Raw genomic sequence first — 21,590 nt, forward strand, 5'->3', positions numbered from 1 at the left:
TTTTTAATTAATATATATATATATATATATATATATATATATATATTTTTTTTTTTTTTTTTTTTTTTTTTTTTTTTTCCAGCCAAAAAAAATGTTCACGCTTGGATTCAGGGCACTAGTCCTAGATTACCTAACAACAAATGTTGTGAACCACAGCTAGAAAATACCTGCCAGAAACTCAAGCTGAAGTTAGGGCCAACATAAATTAGAATATTTGCATCCCTGCAGAAGTCCTCAGTGATTCTGCTTAGACTTTCATGGTTCTAAGAAATGCTTGGTTGTCAACCTCTCCACTGACCCAAGAAGTAACATTTAAAACCCCACAGTAAAGTCAAACCCTGCATAAACTACTCGTAAGAACTCTTAACTATACATCCAGAGCTTGGTTTCAATGATAAGAATGACAGCCTGCACCAAAACACCAGTAGATCATCTACACACTAAAGCCAAGATCTTTCCCATAGATTATCACATGAGAATGATAGCTAAAGTTCTATGCAACAACCTGCCCCCAGTATTGCAACAATACCTCCATAAAAACACTCCACAACACTGTCAAATTCTATACTTCATCAGAAACCCAGAAATTAACGGCATTGAGCCAATCGATGAATCCACTGCCCTGGGTCACTTTCAGAAGACCCGCATTTGTTTCTGCTTTCCTTTTCAATTTTATTTTTTCATAAGTTATTTTGTTCATAATTTCCTCGGTATAGCTCGGCAACAAGCTGTAGGTTCTTCAAACATGAATGGAAGGTCATCTTGGTCACATTCAGTTTTCACACTTCGACTGACTGGTAACTCAAAAACAATGGAGAATTGTGAAGGTAATCTGTGTTTGGTGGGCTTGGCTGGTTCAGTAGCAAAGTTTGTTTTCATACTGCAACTCAAAGCTGACTCATCTGCTGCAGAACTCCCTGAATAGGAACTCGCGTTTGTCAGTCACTCTCCCTTGGACCATTGCTACAATGAGACTAATTCACTATGGTTTGCCACCAAACAAAAACACAAATAAATTATCTCTTGCACTTAAAATGGATGCTTTTGAATGTGAAACTTGAAAATTGCAAAGAGGAGAGCAGATGTGAAATGGGGTAAGAGTATGACAGAAAATTTTGAAAGTAATAAGATGTTTTGGAAAGAAATTAAGAGAGGAAGAGGAGGCGAATCAAGTAGGGAAGAAAAGGTAAAAGGTGCAGATGGATAGATGATAATGGAAGAGAAGGCAGTAAGGGGAAGATGGGCAGAATATTTTAGGGAGTTGCTAAATGTGAAGGAGGATAGGGAAGGAAAGATAGCTGCAGTGGGAAATGCGAAGAAAATGAGTGAGGAGAATGGAGGAGAAATAAGGAAGGATGAGGTGAAGGCAGTTGTTAAGATGATGAAAGCAGGTAAGGCACCTGGTCTGGATGGATGCCATGCAGAATGTCTGAAAAAGGGAGGTTCAGTGATGGTGGACTGGTTGGTGAGGTTATTTAATGTTTGCTGGAGAGAGGGTAGAGGACTGGAGAAGTGCCTGTATAGTTCCTCTTTACAAGGGAAAAGGGGACAAGTGTGAATGTAGTAGTTTCAGAGGGATTAGCCTGTTAAGTGTAGTAGGGAAGGCTTATGGGAGGATCTTGATTGAGAGGATTAGGAGAGGAACAGAAGGAGTAATTGGTGAGGAACAGTGTGGATTTAGGACAGGTAGAGGTTGTGTAGATCAGATCTTTCTGGTAAGACAGATATGTGAGAAAGCTATAGGAAAGGGGAAGGATGTTTTTTGGGCTTTTATGGATCTGGAAAAGGCTTATGATAGGGTAGACAGAAAGGCACTGTGGGAGGTTATGCAGATTTATGGGATAGGAGGAAAGCTTTTGGGAGCTGTCCAGAATTTTTATGAGAGTAGTAGAGCTTGTGTCAGGATTAGAAATGGAGAGAGTGAGTGGTTTGAAGTAAAGGTGGGACTTCGTCAAGGATGCGTTATGTCGCCCTGGCTGTTCAACTTATACATGGTTGGGGTGGTGCGAGAGGTGAATGCTAGGGTAGTGGGTCAGGGATTGGAGATGGTTAAAGAAAATGGAGAAAAGTGGGAGGTGAGCCAGCTGTTGTTTGCTGACGACACTGCGCTTGTGGCAGGATCGGAGGAGGGATTGAGGAAGCTGGTGGCAGAGTTTGGGAGAGAATGTGATAGAAGAAAGCTAAAGATAAATGTGGGTAAAAGTAAGGTGATGAGATGTACAAGGGGTGAAAGTGGCAGTAGACTGGAAGTGAACATTAAGGGAGAGCAACTGGAGGAAGTGGATAGTTTTAGATACTTGGGTGCAAGTGTAGCAGGAAAAGGTGGAGGTAGAATGTAGATTGAGAGAAGCGAGTAAATGCCTTGGTGGATTAAAGAGTGTAATGAGGAATAGACATTTAGGAATGGATGCGAAGAGGAGACTGTATGAAGGAGTGATTGTGCCAACAGCACTGTATGGGGCAGAAACGTGGAACATAAGAGAAGAAGAGAGGAGTTTGAATGTGTTTGAGATGAGGTGTCTGAGAAGTATGGTGGGGGTTACTAGGCTGGATAGAGTGAGAAATGTGGAGGTGAGGAGGAGAACAGGGGTGAAAAAGGAGCTGGGAGATAGGGTTGATGAAAGAATATTAGGATGGTTTGGACACATGGAAAGAATGAGTAAAGAAAGACTAGTAAAAGAGGTATGGAAGGCAGATGTGGAGGGAGTGAACATGAGGGGATGTCCTAGGATGAGGTGGATGGATGGGGTGAAGGGGGCTTTGGGGAAGAGGGGAATGTCTGTTGAGGAAGGAAGGGAGAGGACGGAAGACAGAGGTGAGTGGAGAATGGTTGTATATGGATGATGTGATTGCATGAGGAGGAATGGGGGGTGGGGTAGTAAGTGGGAGTAAATTTTGACGCAGCCCGAAGGGATTTCTCCCCGTCCTCTCCTTGTATGCAAGGGGGGGTCGCCGATTAAATGAAGCGGCCTTGCTGTGGATGTGCTGTGTCTTGCGACACTGCTTCTGACCCAGGGCGGTGGGCAAGGTGCAGGGATGACCCGTCATCCAGGAGGTGCTCAGATGAGAGGGAGGGGTGTGGAGTGTATTTAGGGATGAAATGGGTGGGAGTGTTTTTATGCCTTTCCCTTTTTGGCTACCTCCCTTGAAAGGGGGAAAAAGCCTTGGTATATGTATGTATGTATTAATTCATTGATACTTTATTATACTGTGACTGTCCCTCTGTTGTGCTTCCCCCCCCCCACTCTTAATGCTACCCTGTACCACTTATCTGATTAAACGTTTACGTTTTCCCCAAACCCTATGGTTGGGGAGAAAGAATATTGCCACAGTGTTCCCATTTGAGTTGTATAAGGTGACAAAAATGGGATGGGGATAGAACTAGGCATCCTACTCTCTGTAGCCCCAAAGGGGACATTCCCCCAAAAAAAGCGGACGTAAAAGGGATTGAGGAAGTCATCCAGGAGACAAGAAAAAAGGGAGGGTGGGAGTGGATTTATGCCTTTTGACTTTGGCTACCTCCCTTGTAAGGGGGAACAAGCCTTTGGTATGTATTTTTTTTCTCTCGTGTCTTCTTATACTTGTCATTTGAGCTTACACTGGTGCAGAGAAGAATCTTTTCTAGTGAGTTGAATCTATATCTACCTTTTGGAAACACAAGTAGAGAAACGAACGGTTGATAATCATATTCCCAAGGATTATAAGAGTATGAGGATGCAAAAAAGTAGCCTAGGTTCTTATAGGGGGTGCCAAGGAGTTGTTCTTTCCCCCTGGATCTTGTAGAAATTGTGAAACAAATTTTCACAAAGGTACAAGTACTAACGAGCCCCCTACTCTGAAGGTGCAGTCTTGCTGCAATGCCTTTGACATGAGTGGTGGGATGAGGGCAACCCTTCATCCACAAGGTGCTATGCAGAAGGTGATGGATGGGTGTGAGGTGGGTGTATGTGTACGTATTTACTCTGCCGCCACCTCCACCCTGTATGGAGAGGAAGACCCCTTGATATGCATATGTATGGGTAGTACCCCTCCCTAGTGGGGGGGAAATATGTCATAAATGAAAATTTAACAAGTTTCAGTATGCTTGCTTAATTTCTATGAATTCAGTTGTACATACTCTTTTGTATCTATAAATGTGCATATATTTTTTCAATTAGGTTTACATGAAATTGTGAATATGGAAATTGCCATGAATTTGCTAGAAAGTTGTTTTAATTCAATAGAATGTAATTTTCCCGTATGTCGAAAACTCTTTACTTTTCTCAAGTTGATCTGCCATTGTTCTTTTGGAGGGAAATCTTAATGTTGGAACTGTTGTGTGTATGAAAAGGAAGAATTTAGTTAAATGGCAGCAATTACCATTTTACCATTGCTTTTCATGATGCCCTTATTTTGCAATGTTGCATTTTGAAGGTGGTTAATTTTATTTTCACTTGTGCTTTTACTACATAGAATTGCGGAAAGTGTCTTGAACATTTGTAATTTAAATAATGATTGAACGAGTGTACCTCAAGACTGTATGCAGTCACCTCACAAAATTAAATAAAAGATCTGCTCTGGCAACGTCATCAAAGTGATATCGATATCGTATCTTCTTTGCCCAGAGGTCCCTGCAACCTGAATAGAAGTGACTGGTGTTGGCCATAACATAACTAGAAAGGATAACAATAGACTGAACCTTGTGGTGACCAAAGATCACTCTTCAGGTGAATTAAATTACTTGGCATTATTCTGGAAATTCATGAAACTGACACTGAATGTGATATGGTTTAACGTCGCACACTCCCCCCTATCGGGAGGCTAGGACGGTGCCCCTCACAGAGGTCTTTGACACTGAATGTAAATGGATAAAATCCACTATCAATGTTTATATCCTACATTGAACGAGCCTAAAATTTTATACACTGCTGTTGGGATAATTCCCTCAAGTTTTATTAGAAGGTTGGTAATTAATAATTGTGAATATTATTGTTCTGGAAATGTACTAGACTCCTTATGGTTCTGACCAGGTGCCTTCCCTTTCCTTCGAAACTCTGAACTTGATACATCAAACTCCCAAGTTCCTACCAGGGTCACACACATGATATAAAATTACCTAGAATTATTATATATTTTTTTAATATTGAATCTTGGTTTGCAAGATTAGGACCACTGAGTTAACCAAAGACGTTCAGATTTATAGTCGTATATACTAGAAGAAGGTTAGTCCAGGCCAAGGATGGACTTCAGTTTTTATGTAGACATGAAATTGTGATTTTTTCTTTTTTGTGGCATTGTCTCCAGTTATGTATAAATTAATCTAAATATACCCGACACTATAGAACATTACTCGTAGTGTTGATAGTGTAATTTCAACCAGGGAGGTACATAGTAGCTGAAGTGATGAATGCCTGGCAAGCTTTATTCCTAGAGTACCTTGATCACCAACCAGCATTTTTCTCTCGGTGAGCTAGTGATTATAGATACTCTTCTGAATCATATCTTGGGTTATGGCTGAGTAAAGACATTTTCAATTGGTAATGCGTGTTGGAGAATCTCGGACTATTATAACTTCGAGTTTCACTCGTTTTTCCAACTCGTAGCTCCACAACAACCAGCAGTGATCCATGGATTTTCCCATAGATTCCTCTGTGAAGAAACTTTAAACTATTGTCATGTGTTGCACTAGCATGGAGCAATCACCAGTTGTTGCCTCTCCTTGCATAGAAAAGGGGAGGAGAGGAAAATAAGCGAATTTGAAAGATAGCTAGTTTAGGCTCTTGAGTGCCAGCCCTGTAGATGGAGGTGAGGGTAACATTGATGGGTCTCGGAGATGGGCAACACGGAGGTGATTATATGACATCCATCTCATAGGACCACCAATGCAGGTACCTGGTGGTGGTTCCGACTCATAAATAAGCCAAGGTATCTTCCTTTAGAGTAATGGTAATTCGTGCCCTGGTAGAGAATGATGAGAGGTTCACGATGAAGCAGGCAATGTGTATTTATTTATTATTGTCATTTTTTTGGGGGGGCAGGGGGGATTCTCCCAACAGGAAAAGCTTAGCCAATATTTAATGCAATATGCCTTTGTGATCCTAATGTAAGGGAATATCTGTAAAATGATTGTGATTTACATCTCATTCTGATAACTGAATGATTTCATAAGTTAGGAATGACAATAAATATAAAGTTTTTATATTGTTATTTCATTAAGTCCTGCTTGGCTCCAAATTGTCACCAGAAAATAATATATATCTTGAAATGGATGAGCGCATCAGATCCGCAACGAAAGCATTCCATGGCTTAGGATCCTTGTTCAAATCAAATATTCTATTTAGAAAAACAAAGACATGACCATGTTCCACCATGATATGGCCTGTGCTCACATTTGGGGCCAAAACCTAGAGCCTCAATCAACTGGCAGACAAAATTACTCTGATTTGAGAATAATACTCTCAAATCAATCGGGGCCCATATATGATGGAGAGTTAAATTTATGGAGCAGGTGTTACACGTGAAGTCCAGGATCTAATACCCATACCTCAAGTGACTGACTACATTAGATCATCGAGACTGAGGTGACTTGGTCACATTCTCAGATCTGGACCAGACAGATTCACTTTTCATGTTTACTCCGAGAATATAGTTGGCAGGAGACCTCGAGGACGCCCACGTACTAGATGAAAGAATGTGGTGGAGAACTTATGAGCCCTGGACGTCGACCCCGACGATATAGAGATGTTAACAGCAGATCGGAGAGTCTGGAGGCATCTTTTTGTAGTGGCCAGGGGCCTCAATGGGCCTGTAGTGCCAAAGGAGTGAGTGAACCTACTAGATATGCTTGTGGATATAATTGAGTACCCTACAACTTCTTGCTATATTGTATGTTGGATCACATGAAACCCTTGGGCCTCAAAATCAGGATCAAGTATGAAAATTCCAAGACCTTCAGTACTTTCCAGTAACTCAAATGCCCAAGCTCTAGTAAAAGCCATCATAATTAGCCACCTTGCAGAATGGGGAACATGTGAAATATCGGGAAAAGGGGAGACCATTGTTGTCTTCCACAGTGCAAGCAGAGCATTCAACACGAAGGCTTTTATGTGATTTTCACATAATAATCTGCTCCCCTCTGCTCTCGTTTGCCCAGCTTTGCCCTCATACCCTCTGTCCTGCTCCCCTCTGCTCTGCAGTGTCCTATTCCACTGTGCTCTGTTCTGCCCTGCTACCTGCTTTTCTTTGCCCTACTCCCCTGTGCTCTGATGTACCCTGTTCTGCCCTGCTACCTGCATTCCCCTGTGCTCTGCCCTGCTCCCCTGTGCTTTGCTCTACCCTACTCTATGCCCTGCCCCCCTCTGCTCTGCTGTCCTGCTCTACCGGGCTCCCCTCTCCTCTCACCTCTGCCCTCCTCCCCTGTGCTCCGCCCTGCCCTCCTGTACTTTATTTCTTTCGCTTTTTTAGGTCGTCCTCCTCCTCTCCTCCTTTCTCCCTCGCCCCCGGCTCCTCTCACTTCCACTACCCTCCTTCAGTCTCTCCTTTACCATATCTTAAACTCCACTTCCTCAACGCAGCAGTCCTAACGGATAGAAACGCTAGCTATTGACGAAATAACAATGATTCCGTATATTCCTTGTTTTCCTTTTCTGTCCTTTTCTTGGTTCAGTTCTCGTATCACTTCTGCTGGTCTTTGCTCTGCTCTCACGCGGAGCGGCTAGAGGGACCCCGAGATGACTTAATTTCAATTCATAAGCTGATTGCTCCCACTTGGTGTGTATGGCCTCTGACGTGGTGTACAGTACTCCCCTCCACTCCCTTCCCGTCTCCAGTCTGTTTCTCTTATTTTCTCACTGGCATAACCCCCCTCTATTCTCTCTATCATTTTCCCTCTCCTCGCTCACCCAATATTTCTCTCCTCCCTCTCCTTGCGCAACAAATCTTTCCTCGCTCTCCTCGATCAATTAACCTCCCTCTTCTCCCAACATGTCTCCCTCGTCCCTCTCTCCCTCTCTCCGTCTCCCTCTCTCGCTTTCTAATAATAGATATTTTTCTGGCTGAAATCGGGCGATTCTATTTAGGTTAAAAATCATTTTTAAGCCCCACAGGATAAAACCAATCTGTCCAATCACTTAATAATTTCAAAATCACTCGTCTCTTTCCCATGCCAGTCACAATCTTGATCACCTCCCAATCAGTATCTTCCCAATCACTCCTCAATCCTCCTAATCATCTTACCTCCTATTCGCCCTAATCGCATCCCACTCAGCTTCTCCATGGAAGAAAGCATTGGCGAATGATCGATGACAAAATAAACACAAACAAAATCGACTCGATACATTTCCCTTACATGCACACATTAAAAGCGTCTAAGTTCCCATCCCCAAATTCGCATACTGAGGTGAGGAGGAGGGGGTCAGTACAATGTGATTGGTTGCACCTAACACCCCCATCACCTCTCACTCCCCTCATCACCTCCCACTTGCCCCATCTCTTGTTACATCCCTCCGTTCAAGTTAAATAAAATCGTTTGATGCTTGTCAATCCAAACAATGCGCGGCTATACCAAAGTTAAAAATACAAAGGATTACAAAGGCGGAGCATGCTGACAGGAGACCTTTTGGTCCATATCTAGGTCGGATACGAAAAAAAATCATAATAATAATAAAATAATAAAAATATAATAATGTAAATAACAAAATAAATAAATGCATATGTATAGTTAAATAATAAACAGGTAAATAGTAAATAATGATAAATTAACATATAACTAATAATAGATTAAAATCAGACAGACAAATTATGACAAAACAAAAACAAATAATATAAAATAAATTATAATCATTACAGCATCTTGCTTAGGTGTTTATCTAAATGATTCTTAAAGCTTCGAACTGAACTACATTGCACTACCTGTGCAGGAAGTTTATTCCATTCATTAACTACACGGTTGGCAAAGTTGTTTCTACCTACTTCCAAATTGAATCTATTTCCGGACAGTTTGAGACCATTGTTTCTTGTCTGATTCTCATTCAATGTGAAAATTTGGTCACTTTTGATGTTGTCAATTCCCTTTAGAATTTTAAAGACCTGTATCAAGTCACCTCTGAGTCTACGCTTTTTTAGGGAAAATAGATTCATATGTTTTAGTCGATTTTCGTATGATTTATTTTTAATATTTGGAATCAGTTTTGTGGCTCGCCGTTGTACTTTTTCCAGTCTGTCAATGCCTTTAATGAGATTCGGTGACCATACGGAAACAGCATATTCCAAATGTGGACGAACTAACGACTTGTATAGCTTGTTAATGAGTGATGGACTTTTGAAATCAAAAGATCGCGCAAGCAGTCCTAGAATCTGATTTGCTTTCTCAGAGGCTGAAATACACTGCTTAGATGATTTGAGGTCGTTACTGATAATTACGCCGAGATCTTTTTCACTATCCACTTTTGTTAACGAATTTCCAAATAACTTGTAATCGTACTTACTGTTATTTTTACCTATGTGCATTACCTTGCATTTACTTGTGTTAAATTTCATTAGCCACTTTTCAGACCATTGCTGTAATTTATCTAAATCTTCTTGAATATCTAATTGGTTTGAGTGATCATTTGCCACTCCGCACAGTTTTGTATCATCAGCAAATTTGGAAACAGTAGATTTTAGTCCATGGTCTATATCATTTATATATACTATGAATAGAAGTGGCCCAAGAACGGAACCCTGAGGAACTCCACTTGTAACATTTTTCCATCTAGAAGTTTTTCCATTTAAAACAACTCTGTTTTCGACCATTCAACCAATTACTAGTCCAACCTAATAGGCTACCACTTATTCCGTGTAAAGCTAATTTAGTAAGTAGTCTTTCGTGTAGGACGGTATCAAAAGCTTTTGCAAAGTCTAGATATACTAAGTCTATATTGTTTCTTTTGTCTTAATTCGAGATAACTGTGTTGTAGAATTCGAGTAAGTTAGTCACGCAAGAACGTTTCCGTCTGAAACCATGCTGGCTATCATTTATCAAACGGTTACTTTCTAAATGATGTTCGATAGTTTCCATTATTTTTCCTACGATTGAAGTCAAACTTATAGGCCTATAGTTATTTGGCTTCTTTTTGTCACCTTTTTTGAATATGGGAGTAACGTTAGCTAGCTTCCATTCTCTTGGGACATCTCCGGATATGATGAATTTCTTGAAAATAAATTCTAATGGAACAACAATCTCATTTTTCATTTCCTTTAAGATTCCTGGATGCCAACCGTCAGGCCCTGGTGTTTTATTAACTTTGAGTTTATCTATACACCTTTTAATATTTTCTTTTGTTATATTTACCGTAGTGAGTAAGTTTACCCTAGACTTTTCACAGGTTTCAGTTTGGAGTTCACCTTGAGGTGTTTCGTTTACGAATACCGAGCTAAAATAATTGTTTAAGATATTACACATTCCTTCATTTGAATATTCAAGTTGACCGTCAGCAGATAATAGTGGACCAATGTGATTCCTAACAACCTTTTTATCTCTAATGTAACTATAGAATTCTTTGGGATTCTCTTTGGATTTATCAGCGATATTCATTTCGTATTGTCGTTTTCTTTTTCTTATTGTCTTTTTTAAATCTCTCTGTATTGATACATAACTTTCATAGTCATTAGATGCACCCGAGCACTTATATTTCTTATAAGCCTGTCTCTTTTTAGCAATACTTTTTTCAGTTTCTTTGTCGAGCCACTTTGGGCGAGCCTGATTTGGGGGACGTCTGTCCTTAAAAGGAATGTAAGTTTGAATCATCTTAGTGAGCGTATTTTGAAATATTTCCCACATCTGATCTACAGGTCTTTCGTTTAAGGGACCCCCCCGACCAAAATCTTTTTTTCTGAAGGATCTTGCTGATTTTGTCTGTGTGATATCTAGGTCTGAGGAAACCTTCACAGCATGAGTTTTATTCAGATCTGACGAGTAGTTTTTTATTTTTTAATAAAAAACGTGAAAAATACCGTATTTTTGGGCTTTCAAATCCTATCACCTCTTACAATTTTTATTCGATGTCTTTCATTTTACAGCAAAAGAATCTTCTACATATATAAAAAAACAAAATAGAGAGCTTTTTTTAATATCTTTGTTTAACGCCGAGGGAAAAAAATAAAAAAAATAAAATTATCGAAAAAAAAGCAAAATTTTGACTTTGACACGTTATTAAAAAGAAATATTTAACATATGCAAAAAAACTATTTTATTTTTTGTCATTTATCTAGCTATTAATAGAGACCTCATATGCAAAAATTGGTTGAAAATTGAGGGAGATAGACTTTGAGTATCAAAAACTTACATTTTTCAGAAATGAGTGTTAAAGTTGTTTTTTTATCCTTAGTTTGACTAAATTTTACATTGGACCTCCTAAGACCCATTGAAAACAGGTTCCATTGTATTTTCATGATGATTTTGCATCTTTCAAGTAACTCAGGCACTTTGTACCCTCCTACAGTGTAGGATATCATTCACTCAAAGTGAGGGTCTCATAAGCCGCCACCTCACTCTTTGTCGCAAAGTTTGAGTTCTTGGTCTAGAATGACCCAGCAAGGTAGTCTGATTGCTGGGATTCAGCTCTCTTTCTTTTCTTGGGTTTCCTTTCTGGTGTTGGAACAGGCTCTTGCTGCATCAGGGACATCACTGTGAGGTTTGAGACTCTAAACCCAAGGTGTTGCAACAAGGAGGCATCCTTGTAGCCACTTGTTAGCAAACAGTTGTTTGCGTAGAGACAACTTGTCTGATATAGTTGTAGAGGACAGAGGATCAGGTGCTGAGGATGTGGATGTAGATGGAAGGGAGAGAGCTGCTGGAGGGAGTACTAGTGGTGGTGGCGGAGGTGGTGATAACAAAGTTGATGCTGGGGTTCTTTCTTTCTCCCCTTGAGTTGCTAATGTAGACGTTCTTATCTTCTGCAAGTGTGCCTTTTGTTTGGATAGCTTAGGCATGGCTAATATCTTCAAATATCTCTTCACTGAAAAATAGATGCGAATTTCACACGGCAAATTAGTGAATGCGGCAAGCTAATGTGTACATGTCCTTTACTTTGTAAGACTCAGGCCACTGCCAGTTGTGCAGGCTGAACTTCCTCACACCACATACTCACGTGCATGCCGGACGTAAGAGAAAACTTTATGAGTGTATCAAATGCAAAAAAATAGGGTAAAATATGGTCAAAACTTATGTAAACAATGGTCGTGCGCAGCATGTGGCTGCCGGGGGGAGGGAGGGTAGGCCCTTTAAACCCTTTAAAAATGGCGGTACGATAAAAACACTTTACCAGCATCTAGAGCAAGATCCCTACTATGTATTAATGCAATAAAAAAAATCGAATTTTTCTTAAATCTGGGGGCGGGGGGTCCCCTTAATTTTGCCTCCCAATCTGTAAGCTGAAGCTCCTGACGTAGTCCTATGAACTGAGCTTTACTGAAATCGGGTATTTTAGAAACACAAGTATCTATTCTAAAATTGTTTAGGAGTTTGAATCTAACTAAGTTGTGATCGCTATTTGCAACAATAGATCGAGTAAGTTTCCATATCTTGTGGGCTCTTTTACATGCTGAATTAAGTAATTGTCACCAAGAAAATCAATCAAGCGACTACCTATATGGCCATGTTCAAGGGTCATCCAATCAATGTCAGTAAAACTGAAATCACCCATTATCAATAAATCCCGGTTGCAGAAACTAGACAGTTCTTGAAATAACAGTTTGTCGTCTGCTAATGATACTACACCTATATTAATTTTTTGTCCATTTGTTTGGGTTAACTCAACCCACAAACTATCATATGCATCCTGTTTCACTTTCTCTAAAACACAAGCATGAATATTGTTTTTAACGTACAACAGAACACCCCCACCTTTCTTGTGGTTTCTATCCTGATGAAAGTGTTTAAATCCCGCAATATTAAATTCAGCTTCGAACTCTGTACCATTTAACCATGTCTCAGTTATTCCTATCATATCGAGATTTTCGCTTTTGATATACGCCTGTATTTCTTGATTTTTTTTTCTAATACTACGAGCATTAAAGTACATGGTTTTAAGAAACTCGTGATTATTTAAGAAACTCGTGATTATTGCGGCAACTGGAACCTGGTCCGTGTTATATGATAACTTTTCAAAATATCTTTCTCGGTTAAGTATTGTTTATACTTTCAGCTTCCATGTAATGAAGGTGAATTTTCGTAAACCAAACTGTATCCATGCAGCAACATTTAGATGCATTTGTGTTGTTCGGAGATGTGTGCTATAGGTCATGCTGACATTTGTCTGGTGACCGCCAGATGGCTCATAGACGGGTATCGGGTGGTTCGGCGGAACTGACAAAGCGATGTGCATTTGTTTTCGTCATTTCTCCAACACGCCATGCAGTCTAGTTGTGTTTAATCCACAGACGACGACATGCGTTTTCATATTTTTTTCTACTTCTTGAAAATCTTACTTAATTCTATCTCGTTTAATTTCGACAAAAGGTTAGAAGTTTATTCAGTTACCAATAAATAATGGGAGCCGTATTTATGTTTTTTATCATTAAATAAAATTATTCTGACTGGGGAAATCTATAGATGTTTATGGGCCACGGTTGCAATGCGGAAACCTGTTTGAACATAATAAACTCCTGTACTTTTGTATAATTAGAATTTTCACGAGTGGCAAGACAGATAAGATAAACACACCCAAGACTTTACATAGTCTAGGTCGACTGGAGTACAAACAAGAACGCATGTTTATCTCACTAAGTGTACTTCCACCTTTGTATTGTTTAGTCCTACATTTGTGTACACATACAATAACATAAATATTAGCCTACATATACGCATACATGATCTCATGATAAAGGATAACAGATGTATGTAATTAGTCCAGCACGTGATCCAAGATCATGACCAATGATAATCACGCTTAGTAGGTGAACCATATCAAAATTACTGTTGGAATTATTGGACCTTGAAAGAAAGAATAGAAGAGTGAATATAATTGACAAGATCTTTTGATCTGGGACTGGAAAATTATTAAATGGAAGTTTTTTTTTTTGTGCTCTACAGAATGATGTGTAAACTTGAAGGAAAAAAAACATAAACGAATTTATAACTTGATCGATAGAGAAACCGTATCCCCACGTGCCTTCGTATCATGTATATTACAATTAGGTAAATACAACACACATAAACTACACACGCACGCGCGCGCGCGCACACACATACACACACACACACACACACAGATCATGAAAAGAAACTCAAAAAGGATAACTATAGAAGAGATCTGAAAAAATAGCTTCCCACACAGAGTGCTGGATATCTGGAATAACTTAAAGAGAATGTATGCAAACACTATTCAAGATTTTAAGAAAAAACTTGATGCTGGAAGATACAAAGACGGGTCACCACGAGCATAGCTCCCTTCTCGTATAATACAACTACGACACTTTATCAACCCTGGGGAGGCGACCCCAAGTGGGGTCCCCAAACGTGTTTCCTTGGGTCGCCAAGACATCTTGTATGCTATTTTTTTCTTTTCTAAATTCATATTGCTATAATAAAATTTAATTATAAATTTGTCTTTTATAACCTTACATTACCTTTCTTACACATATATTTATTATACTTGTCCCCTACTTTTTTACAATCAACAACTAATCATATATATTAACACGTATACAAATAGATTAATGCGGTCGCCTGAGGACAAAAAAGTCTGGGAAACGCTGATTTACGAAATACTAAGGAGAGATAGAAAATGTGTTTTGAAATAGGTTTAGGGTGTATGCTCTAGTTTGCCCCCTTCCCACCTCCCTTATAAGGAGAAAAATGCTTTTTGGTCTATGGAAGAGTTACAAGCAGGGCCGTAGCCAGATTTTTTTTTTTTTTTTGGGGGGGGGGGGTAATTATGCTTTTTTGGGGGGGAGGGGGGACTACCGCTGTGATGTGCCCACACACACACACATAAATATATAATATTTGATTATATTTGATATGCCTGTAATGAGAGCTACAATTTTATATCTTATGTATACACGCCATTATCACAAATTCACCATAAACTTAGCTTACTTTTTTGTATTTTATTTATTATTATTATTATTTTTTTTTTTTTGTGGAGTGTATTTATAATATTTTTCAACAAAAATCAATTTGGGGGGCTAATTGGATTTTTTTGGGGGGCTAAGCCTCCTATAGCCCCCCACCCCTCTTGGCTAAGCCCTAGTTACAAGGCTCCCACTGGGGGAATTTTAATAAAGAACCTCATCATAATGACATTGTTTACATATTTTATTCTGGCTAAAGCCAAACTGCTTTATTCAGCATGTGGGCCAGGCAGGCTCGTGCTGAAGTGACTGTAATTGTACGACCTGAGGAAAATAAGTCAGCGAATAGGTTAATAAATAGATTAATTGATTAAATGTTCGCTTGAGAACATCTCCAATAGAGAAACTGGGGAAAGCTAATTTCCACATTACAGAGGAGAGAGGAATGGGCAGAAAAAGATTAAGGAGAGAGGGAAGAAAAGAAAGAAATGAAAGAAAATATTAGAAAATAAAGGCGAAGAAGGATGCAGGAGGAGGAGGAGGAGGAGAACGAAAAGGAGGAGGAGAAATAAGAAAGAGGATGAGAAGGAGAACGAAGAAGTAAATGAATTTAAATAAATGACAAGAGACAAGACGCATCACCTGAAGGTGTGTGTGTGGGGGGGGGGGAGAAGAATACAGGAGGAGGAGAAGGAGAACGAGAAGGAGGGAGAAAGAGGATGAGAAGGAAAACGAAGAAATAAATGACAAGAGACAAGACGCATCACCTGAAGGTGGGGGCGGGAGAAGATGGACAAAAAGAGAAGAAGCAGGAAGAGGAGGAGCCTAAGATGGGCGTGAGTGTGTTTGCGAGGGGAATGGGAGTGGGAAGCGGAAATGGACCGGACCCCAGGGTCAAGTATATAAAGCTCCCTTACGATGGAGCCCGCGACATACACAACCAACTGGATCCCTAACCGCCATGGCAGGCCACCTGGTGAGTTCTCCTGAAGAGGGCGTCGTCGTTGTCCTACGGGAGGAGAAGGATGGGGGAGAGAAGGGTGTGAGGGTCCTACGACGATTACCCAAGGGCAGTTTTGCACCTTCCGAAACCCGTGATTATAAAAAAAAAAAAATAATAAATAAATCTTGGCGTCCTACAAACGCAACTCCAAAGGTGTTAGACATCTTTAGTGTACTCAGTGAACGACCAGACGATTTGTAGCACCTGCACGTAAGTGAACACCTGCAACTTGTCTCCTCATTGGCTTGCTTGCTTCTTGGCGCCTGACGCCGAGTGAATGTTGTACAAGCAAAGAGGGCACTGAGGCAGACGCGAGAGTAGTAACATCTTTTCGTTGCTCATCGAACTCTACTTTCTTTATTTCGTGTCATTTCGTCCGATCTTTGAATCAAGACATGAGAGTATAATTACCTTTTCGTTGCTAATCGAACTCTCCTTTCTAAGATATTATCTGTCATTATTTCGTCCGGTCGTTTGAATCAAAGGCTTTCCGAACATTTTCATAATCAGGTGATTTTCAGTCTTATTTATCATCAAGAATACGCAACCTATATAGAAAATAGATAAAGAAACATTGTGATGTTGTTAACGAGTGTAGTGTTTATTTTTATTGAGAAAATTACGAAAATCACACAACACTGGTATCCGTTTGAAAACGGGAGCAAAAAGTTCTACAATACAGTACTACTCCCCATAGCTAGCGGGGAGTGGGAGAACCAAAAACCGTTGATGAATTTGTCTCTACGCTGGTACGCAGATACATGACTGTCCTGTTCGCATTAGACAGTACAAACACATCTACCCCAATACATCTGTCCCTGACCTAGACATTGCATCTGTTTCCGACACCTGCGGCCGTCGTTTCTGACAACTGAAGTTAACTCCAGAGTCCAAAATGCTAATTAACACTGTCGCCTAATCGCCTTTTTTTTTTTTTTTTTTTGTCAAATTATTTCACTGATAGTCATGGCACCTTATCCTGCACCCCTGTATTGAGTGATTATTTGATTCTATTTTATTTCATTATATTTTCATTCAATTATTTGTTGTCTATTTTAATCATTTGTTCATTCGCTCATTTACTTGTGTATTACTTCATTTATTTATTTATTCATTTGTTCATTTGTTTATCTGTTATTTATTAATTGATTCATTTATTGATTTATTCATTTATGTTTTATTTATTATCTATTTATTTTTATTTATTTATTTATTTGTGTATTACTTTGTTTATCTATTTTCATTTATTCATTGAATGTGCAGATGCTGGTGCTGGCTGGACTAATGGCTACTGCCTCTCCCGAGCCCTTGCCTTCGCCCGAGGCCGCAGCCTACCCGGAGCCCTTGCCGGACCCTGAAGCCTATCCGGGGCCTTTGCCGGATCCTGAAGCCTACCCGGATCCCTTGCCGGATCCTGCAGCCTATCCGGGTCCCTTGCCGGATCCTGCAGCCTACCCGGGTCCCTTGCCGGATCCTGGAGCCTACCCGGAGCCTTTGCCGGACCCGGCAGCTCAACGGGGGTCTGACCCCAAGAGAAGAGGTGGTCCGGGGTCGGACTCCGACCCGCACGGGCTCCACTACGTCAACTTCGTGTACACGAGGAGGATCTTCTGCGACGCTTCCCAGCCGCCCGCGTGCGCCCTCAACACGTCCTTGACCTACTGCCTCGAGGACGAGGACTACCCGCTCTTCGAGGTCCAGGCCTTCGTGCAGGCCGACGCTACGTTCGGCCTCAAGTACGCCGAAGTCCCGGGCCAGTCGGCGGACAATCTCGTGGACGGGATCACGAGGGAACACGAGGAAACCATGGACTACTCCTTCTACACGGGTTCCTCGACCGGGTCCTCGCCCTTCGACCTGACCCACTGGACCGGGCCTAGCGGCTTCGTCTGTCCCTCGGAGGTGTCCTACGCGACCCCCAAGAGGGCAAGGAACGTTGGCGGTTTCTGGAGGGTTATTGTGAATGATCTTCAGGAGGTCATGCAGACGATCCGCATCGAGAGCTGCCTCTTCCCAAGGGCAGCATGCCGCACTATCGGGCCCTCTTACCAGAGCCACTGCCTGCAGAAGCACAACTATCAGAGGCTCCTGTCGTGGGACCCGTGTGATCCGTACAAGGGGCTCTTCCTGGATACCTACAGGTTCCCCACGGCCTGTTCATGTTTCCTTCGTTAGCTTCCGTCGGTACAGGAAAGTCCTCCGGTCTATAATTTTTTTTTTTTTTTTTTTTTTTGTCTTCTGCAGAATGATTATCTGGTCTTCCGAGATGTATTATTTTCTTCTTCTTCTGCAGTATCCTCCGGTCGATTTTTTTTTTTTTTTTTTTTTTTTTTTTTGCTGCATCGCCATATCACCTTAATAATAATAATAATAATGATAACAATAATAATAATCATATTTGGCATTGAATCAATATACATGAAGTGCAGATAATGAAAAGAACACACAGTTCGAAATAACAATTACAAATGCCGAGGATAACACAAAAACATGTAAGCTGATTCCCACTGTTTTATAACAAACATTAAAAGGCAAAAGAGTGAAATAAAGCTTTTATCCACCACTTTGAGATTTTTTTTTCTTTCCAAAATTCCATCCATAATCCACCTACCCCCCGCTCTACGGGGCGGTTAGGGATGACAGCCTTTGTTGATGATCGGTAATCTAAGACAGTATTTTACGTTACGCACTGAATCTTGTGGGTTCAAATTTCCCACCTTTGGCTTCTCGCGAAAATAGTCCACGCTAAAAACATACATTTATATTTATAAAAAAAAAAAAAAAAATTATATTCACCCTCAAATTTTGCACAGATTTTCTTATATATGAAAAAATGCTTCATTGTAGGTCATCCATATATGCAAACGATGAGACTTGTTATGTATATCTGTTAGAATTACACCAAACAAATAAATGAGCAAATATATCAACAAACAGATTCATTGATTAATAAATTGGTAAAGAATTGCATAATTATACAAACGCACTGAAATTGTATTCGTCTACAGGACGAGTTTGTGAAGAATTTCCAATATATTTCAATATCATAATTCATATTCAGTGACAAACATTACCCATAAGACCTCAAAAAAATACCATGTGATATTAATGGCGATAAACAAATAATTAAATAGATAAAAACAAGCAAATTGATCAATGGATAAATATAGATAGATATAAACAAACAATAAGTAAATAAAAACTAAGATGACTTTCAACTGGACGAAAGAATAAAAACAAAAACAAAATCCTATCAATTCAACGTTGGCATTCTCATACACATACAAGGCATGCACAACCCCCTTCATCCGATTTTATTTTATTCTATTTTTTTATCCTATCTCCTAGATAAATAGCCATCCCTTCCCCCTCCCCCACCCCACTGCTGATTCAGAAGCAATCCAGAAAGACAGAAACAGTAGAAATACAGAGAAAGCCAAAAGAAATCCCTTCTGGCAACGTCAATTTATCATCCTTTCCCAACCGACCTCCAATCACACCTATCTCTTGTTCTCCCTTCCTTTCCTGTTCGACAGCATCCAATGCCACACAGATAATTCATCGGTCTTTCGCTGTAGTTCATTCCACTCACCTCTGCTTTCCACATTCTTTTTGTTATTCTTCACTCATTTTCCCATTTACCCAAACCATCTCAGTATTATTTTTATCAACCCTGTATGCCAGCTCCTTTTCCATTCCCTCTCTGCCCTGATCACACAAACTGCTTCAATCACAAGATCTCATCGTAGTAGAAATTGTCCCATTCTTCTTATCTCATGCTTCGAAAGGCTTAGAGGATAATCTATCTGATTTCTCGCAGTTCTTGTTCACATCCTTTAAATATTTATGTCGCCAAGAGCCGGCGTGGTAAAATATCCAACTCCTCTCTCGTGGACGCGAAAGCGACATTACGACACAACGTCAGGTGTGACCACGTACCTCTAGCGCACAGTCATATTCAGATCTTTTACAGTGAAGAATACTCCACACGTCGACAAGACAGTGATGAAAAGATATTATTTCTCGTGAGCATCTTTCCCAATTTCCCCGTGCAGCCTTATTTCACGCACACTCAGAAAAAGCGTGGTTCTCTCACAATATTGATCTTATTCATTCCCTATCGAACGCGCTCAGTTACGTAAACTTCGCCAATAATTAATTCGACATTATACAACATCATCTGTGAAGCTGCGGTTCGTTATCCAGCCCTCTACAGGTTAACAGTTGACTACATTTCCAGTGCGTCCTCACAAAATTCGACACGATATCAAATGCATTTATTATTGATCACTGTTACATACGCTCAGAAATGCACTAACGGCTGCATGGGATACGATGCACAAACATTGACACATGGATTTTATATTGATAAACAAATAAATAAACCATGAGAGGTGTTTTTATTTTTCTCTGCATGGACGAAAAAAAATCTACTTATTTCTCATGTCATTGTTTGAAACAGCCTGCCATGAAATCTCTAAACATACTCCATTTGGCTCTGAGTAACCGGTTTTATAATTACATTCCTTTGTTGTTGTCACTGACACCCCACTACATTACCTTCCGTTTTTAGTCGCTATTCTAATCCACCCCTGTTCTCTGAATAATTATACATTACCAGTCATTTGCTCTATCTTCATGCCAAACTGGCGTAACTGTCGTGTCATTTTTGTATCTGCAAGTAACTTCACCCGACATCCCCTTCCCCGAGTTCGCGTAAGACGACCCACCAGCTAACCACACATCCTCACCAAGACGAAAAGCGAAACCTTTTCTCTTTCTCACATTTAAAATTTCCGTCCCCCATAAAATGACAATTCCTCCCCATAATTTTTATGAACAACAATTTGTTCACCAGCCACTGATTTGTAAAAGTCTTTCTAAATCTTGATCCAACACGGTGTAATATTTACGTCATGTCGCCACCAAATCATGTTACGTCAATCAAGTCCAAATCACAAGATGACAAGAGAAAGCCTCAAACACACACACACACACACACACACACACACACACATCTATCAACACTGGAACAGAGAAGAGAAAGAGGTGATTTGTTGACCATTTACATAATTATGAAAGAGATGGAAATTCTCGATAGGGACGACTTATTAAAATGGGACAGAAGAGAAACAAGAGGGCACGAAAAGAAGCTAAAGGAGGGCAGTTACAGAAGAGACCTGAAAAAGAATAGCTTCCCACAGAACAAACTAAACGGAGAAACAGTGAGTGACAAAACTATACACGATTTTAAGAATAAACTGGATACGGAGAGATACGAGAACGGGTCACTACGACCAAGGTCTAAATATACAGGTCAGACCGTTTACATTCTTCTGCGCAGCTTCTGACGTCATTTGGCTGAGTCCATTTTCTCTTTGTGATACACTGAAGAAAACTGAAACGCCAAGGAAGACAGGAACTATAATATTTTATATATTATATATTCATATATATAGACAGGAACTATAATATTTTATATATATTTATATATATATTTTATATAATATTTGTCAGAATATAACTAATTGCGTGGAGCAGTGCGAGCGAAGGC

At 40.1% G+C, this 21,590-nt stretch overlaps 1 protein-coding gene across 1 annotated transcript; it reads left to right on the top strand.

Moving 5' to 3' along the window:
• The first annotated feature begins 15,898 nt into the window (after window positions 1-15,898).
• Window positions 15,899-18,732, top strand: LOC143026927 (uncharacterized). The gene is made up of 2 exons (XM_076187716.1): window positions 15,899-16,009; window positions 17,300-18,732. The coding sequence occupies exons 1-2, from the start codon at window positions 15,995-15,997 to the stop codon at window positions 18,209-18,211; spliced, it is 927 nt and encodes a 308-aa protein (XP_076043831.1). The 5' UTR covers window positions 15,899-15,994; the 3' UTR covers window positions 18,212-18,732.
• Window positions 18,733-21,590: the final 2,858 nt, after the last annotated feature.

Source organism: Oratosquilla oratoria, chromosome 7, assembly GCF_046742065.1.
Source record: "Oratosquilla oratoria isolate Oo_2021 chromosome 7, ASM4674206v1, whole genome shotgun sequence".
In the NCBI taxonomy this organism is placed as follows: Eukaryota; Metazoa; Arthropoda; class Malacostraca; order Stomatopoda; family Squillidae; genus Oratosquilla; species Oratosquilla oratoria.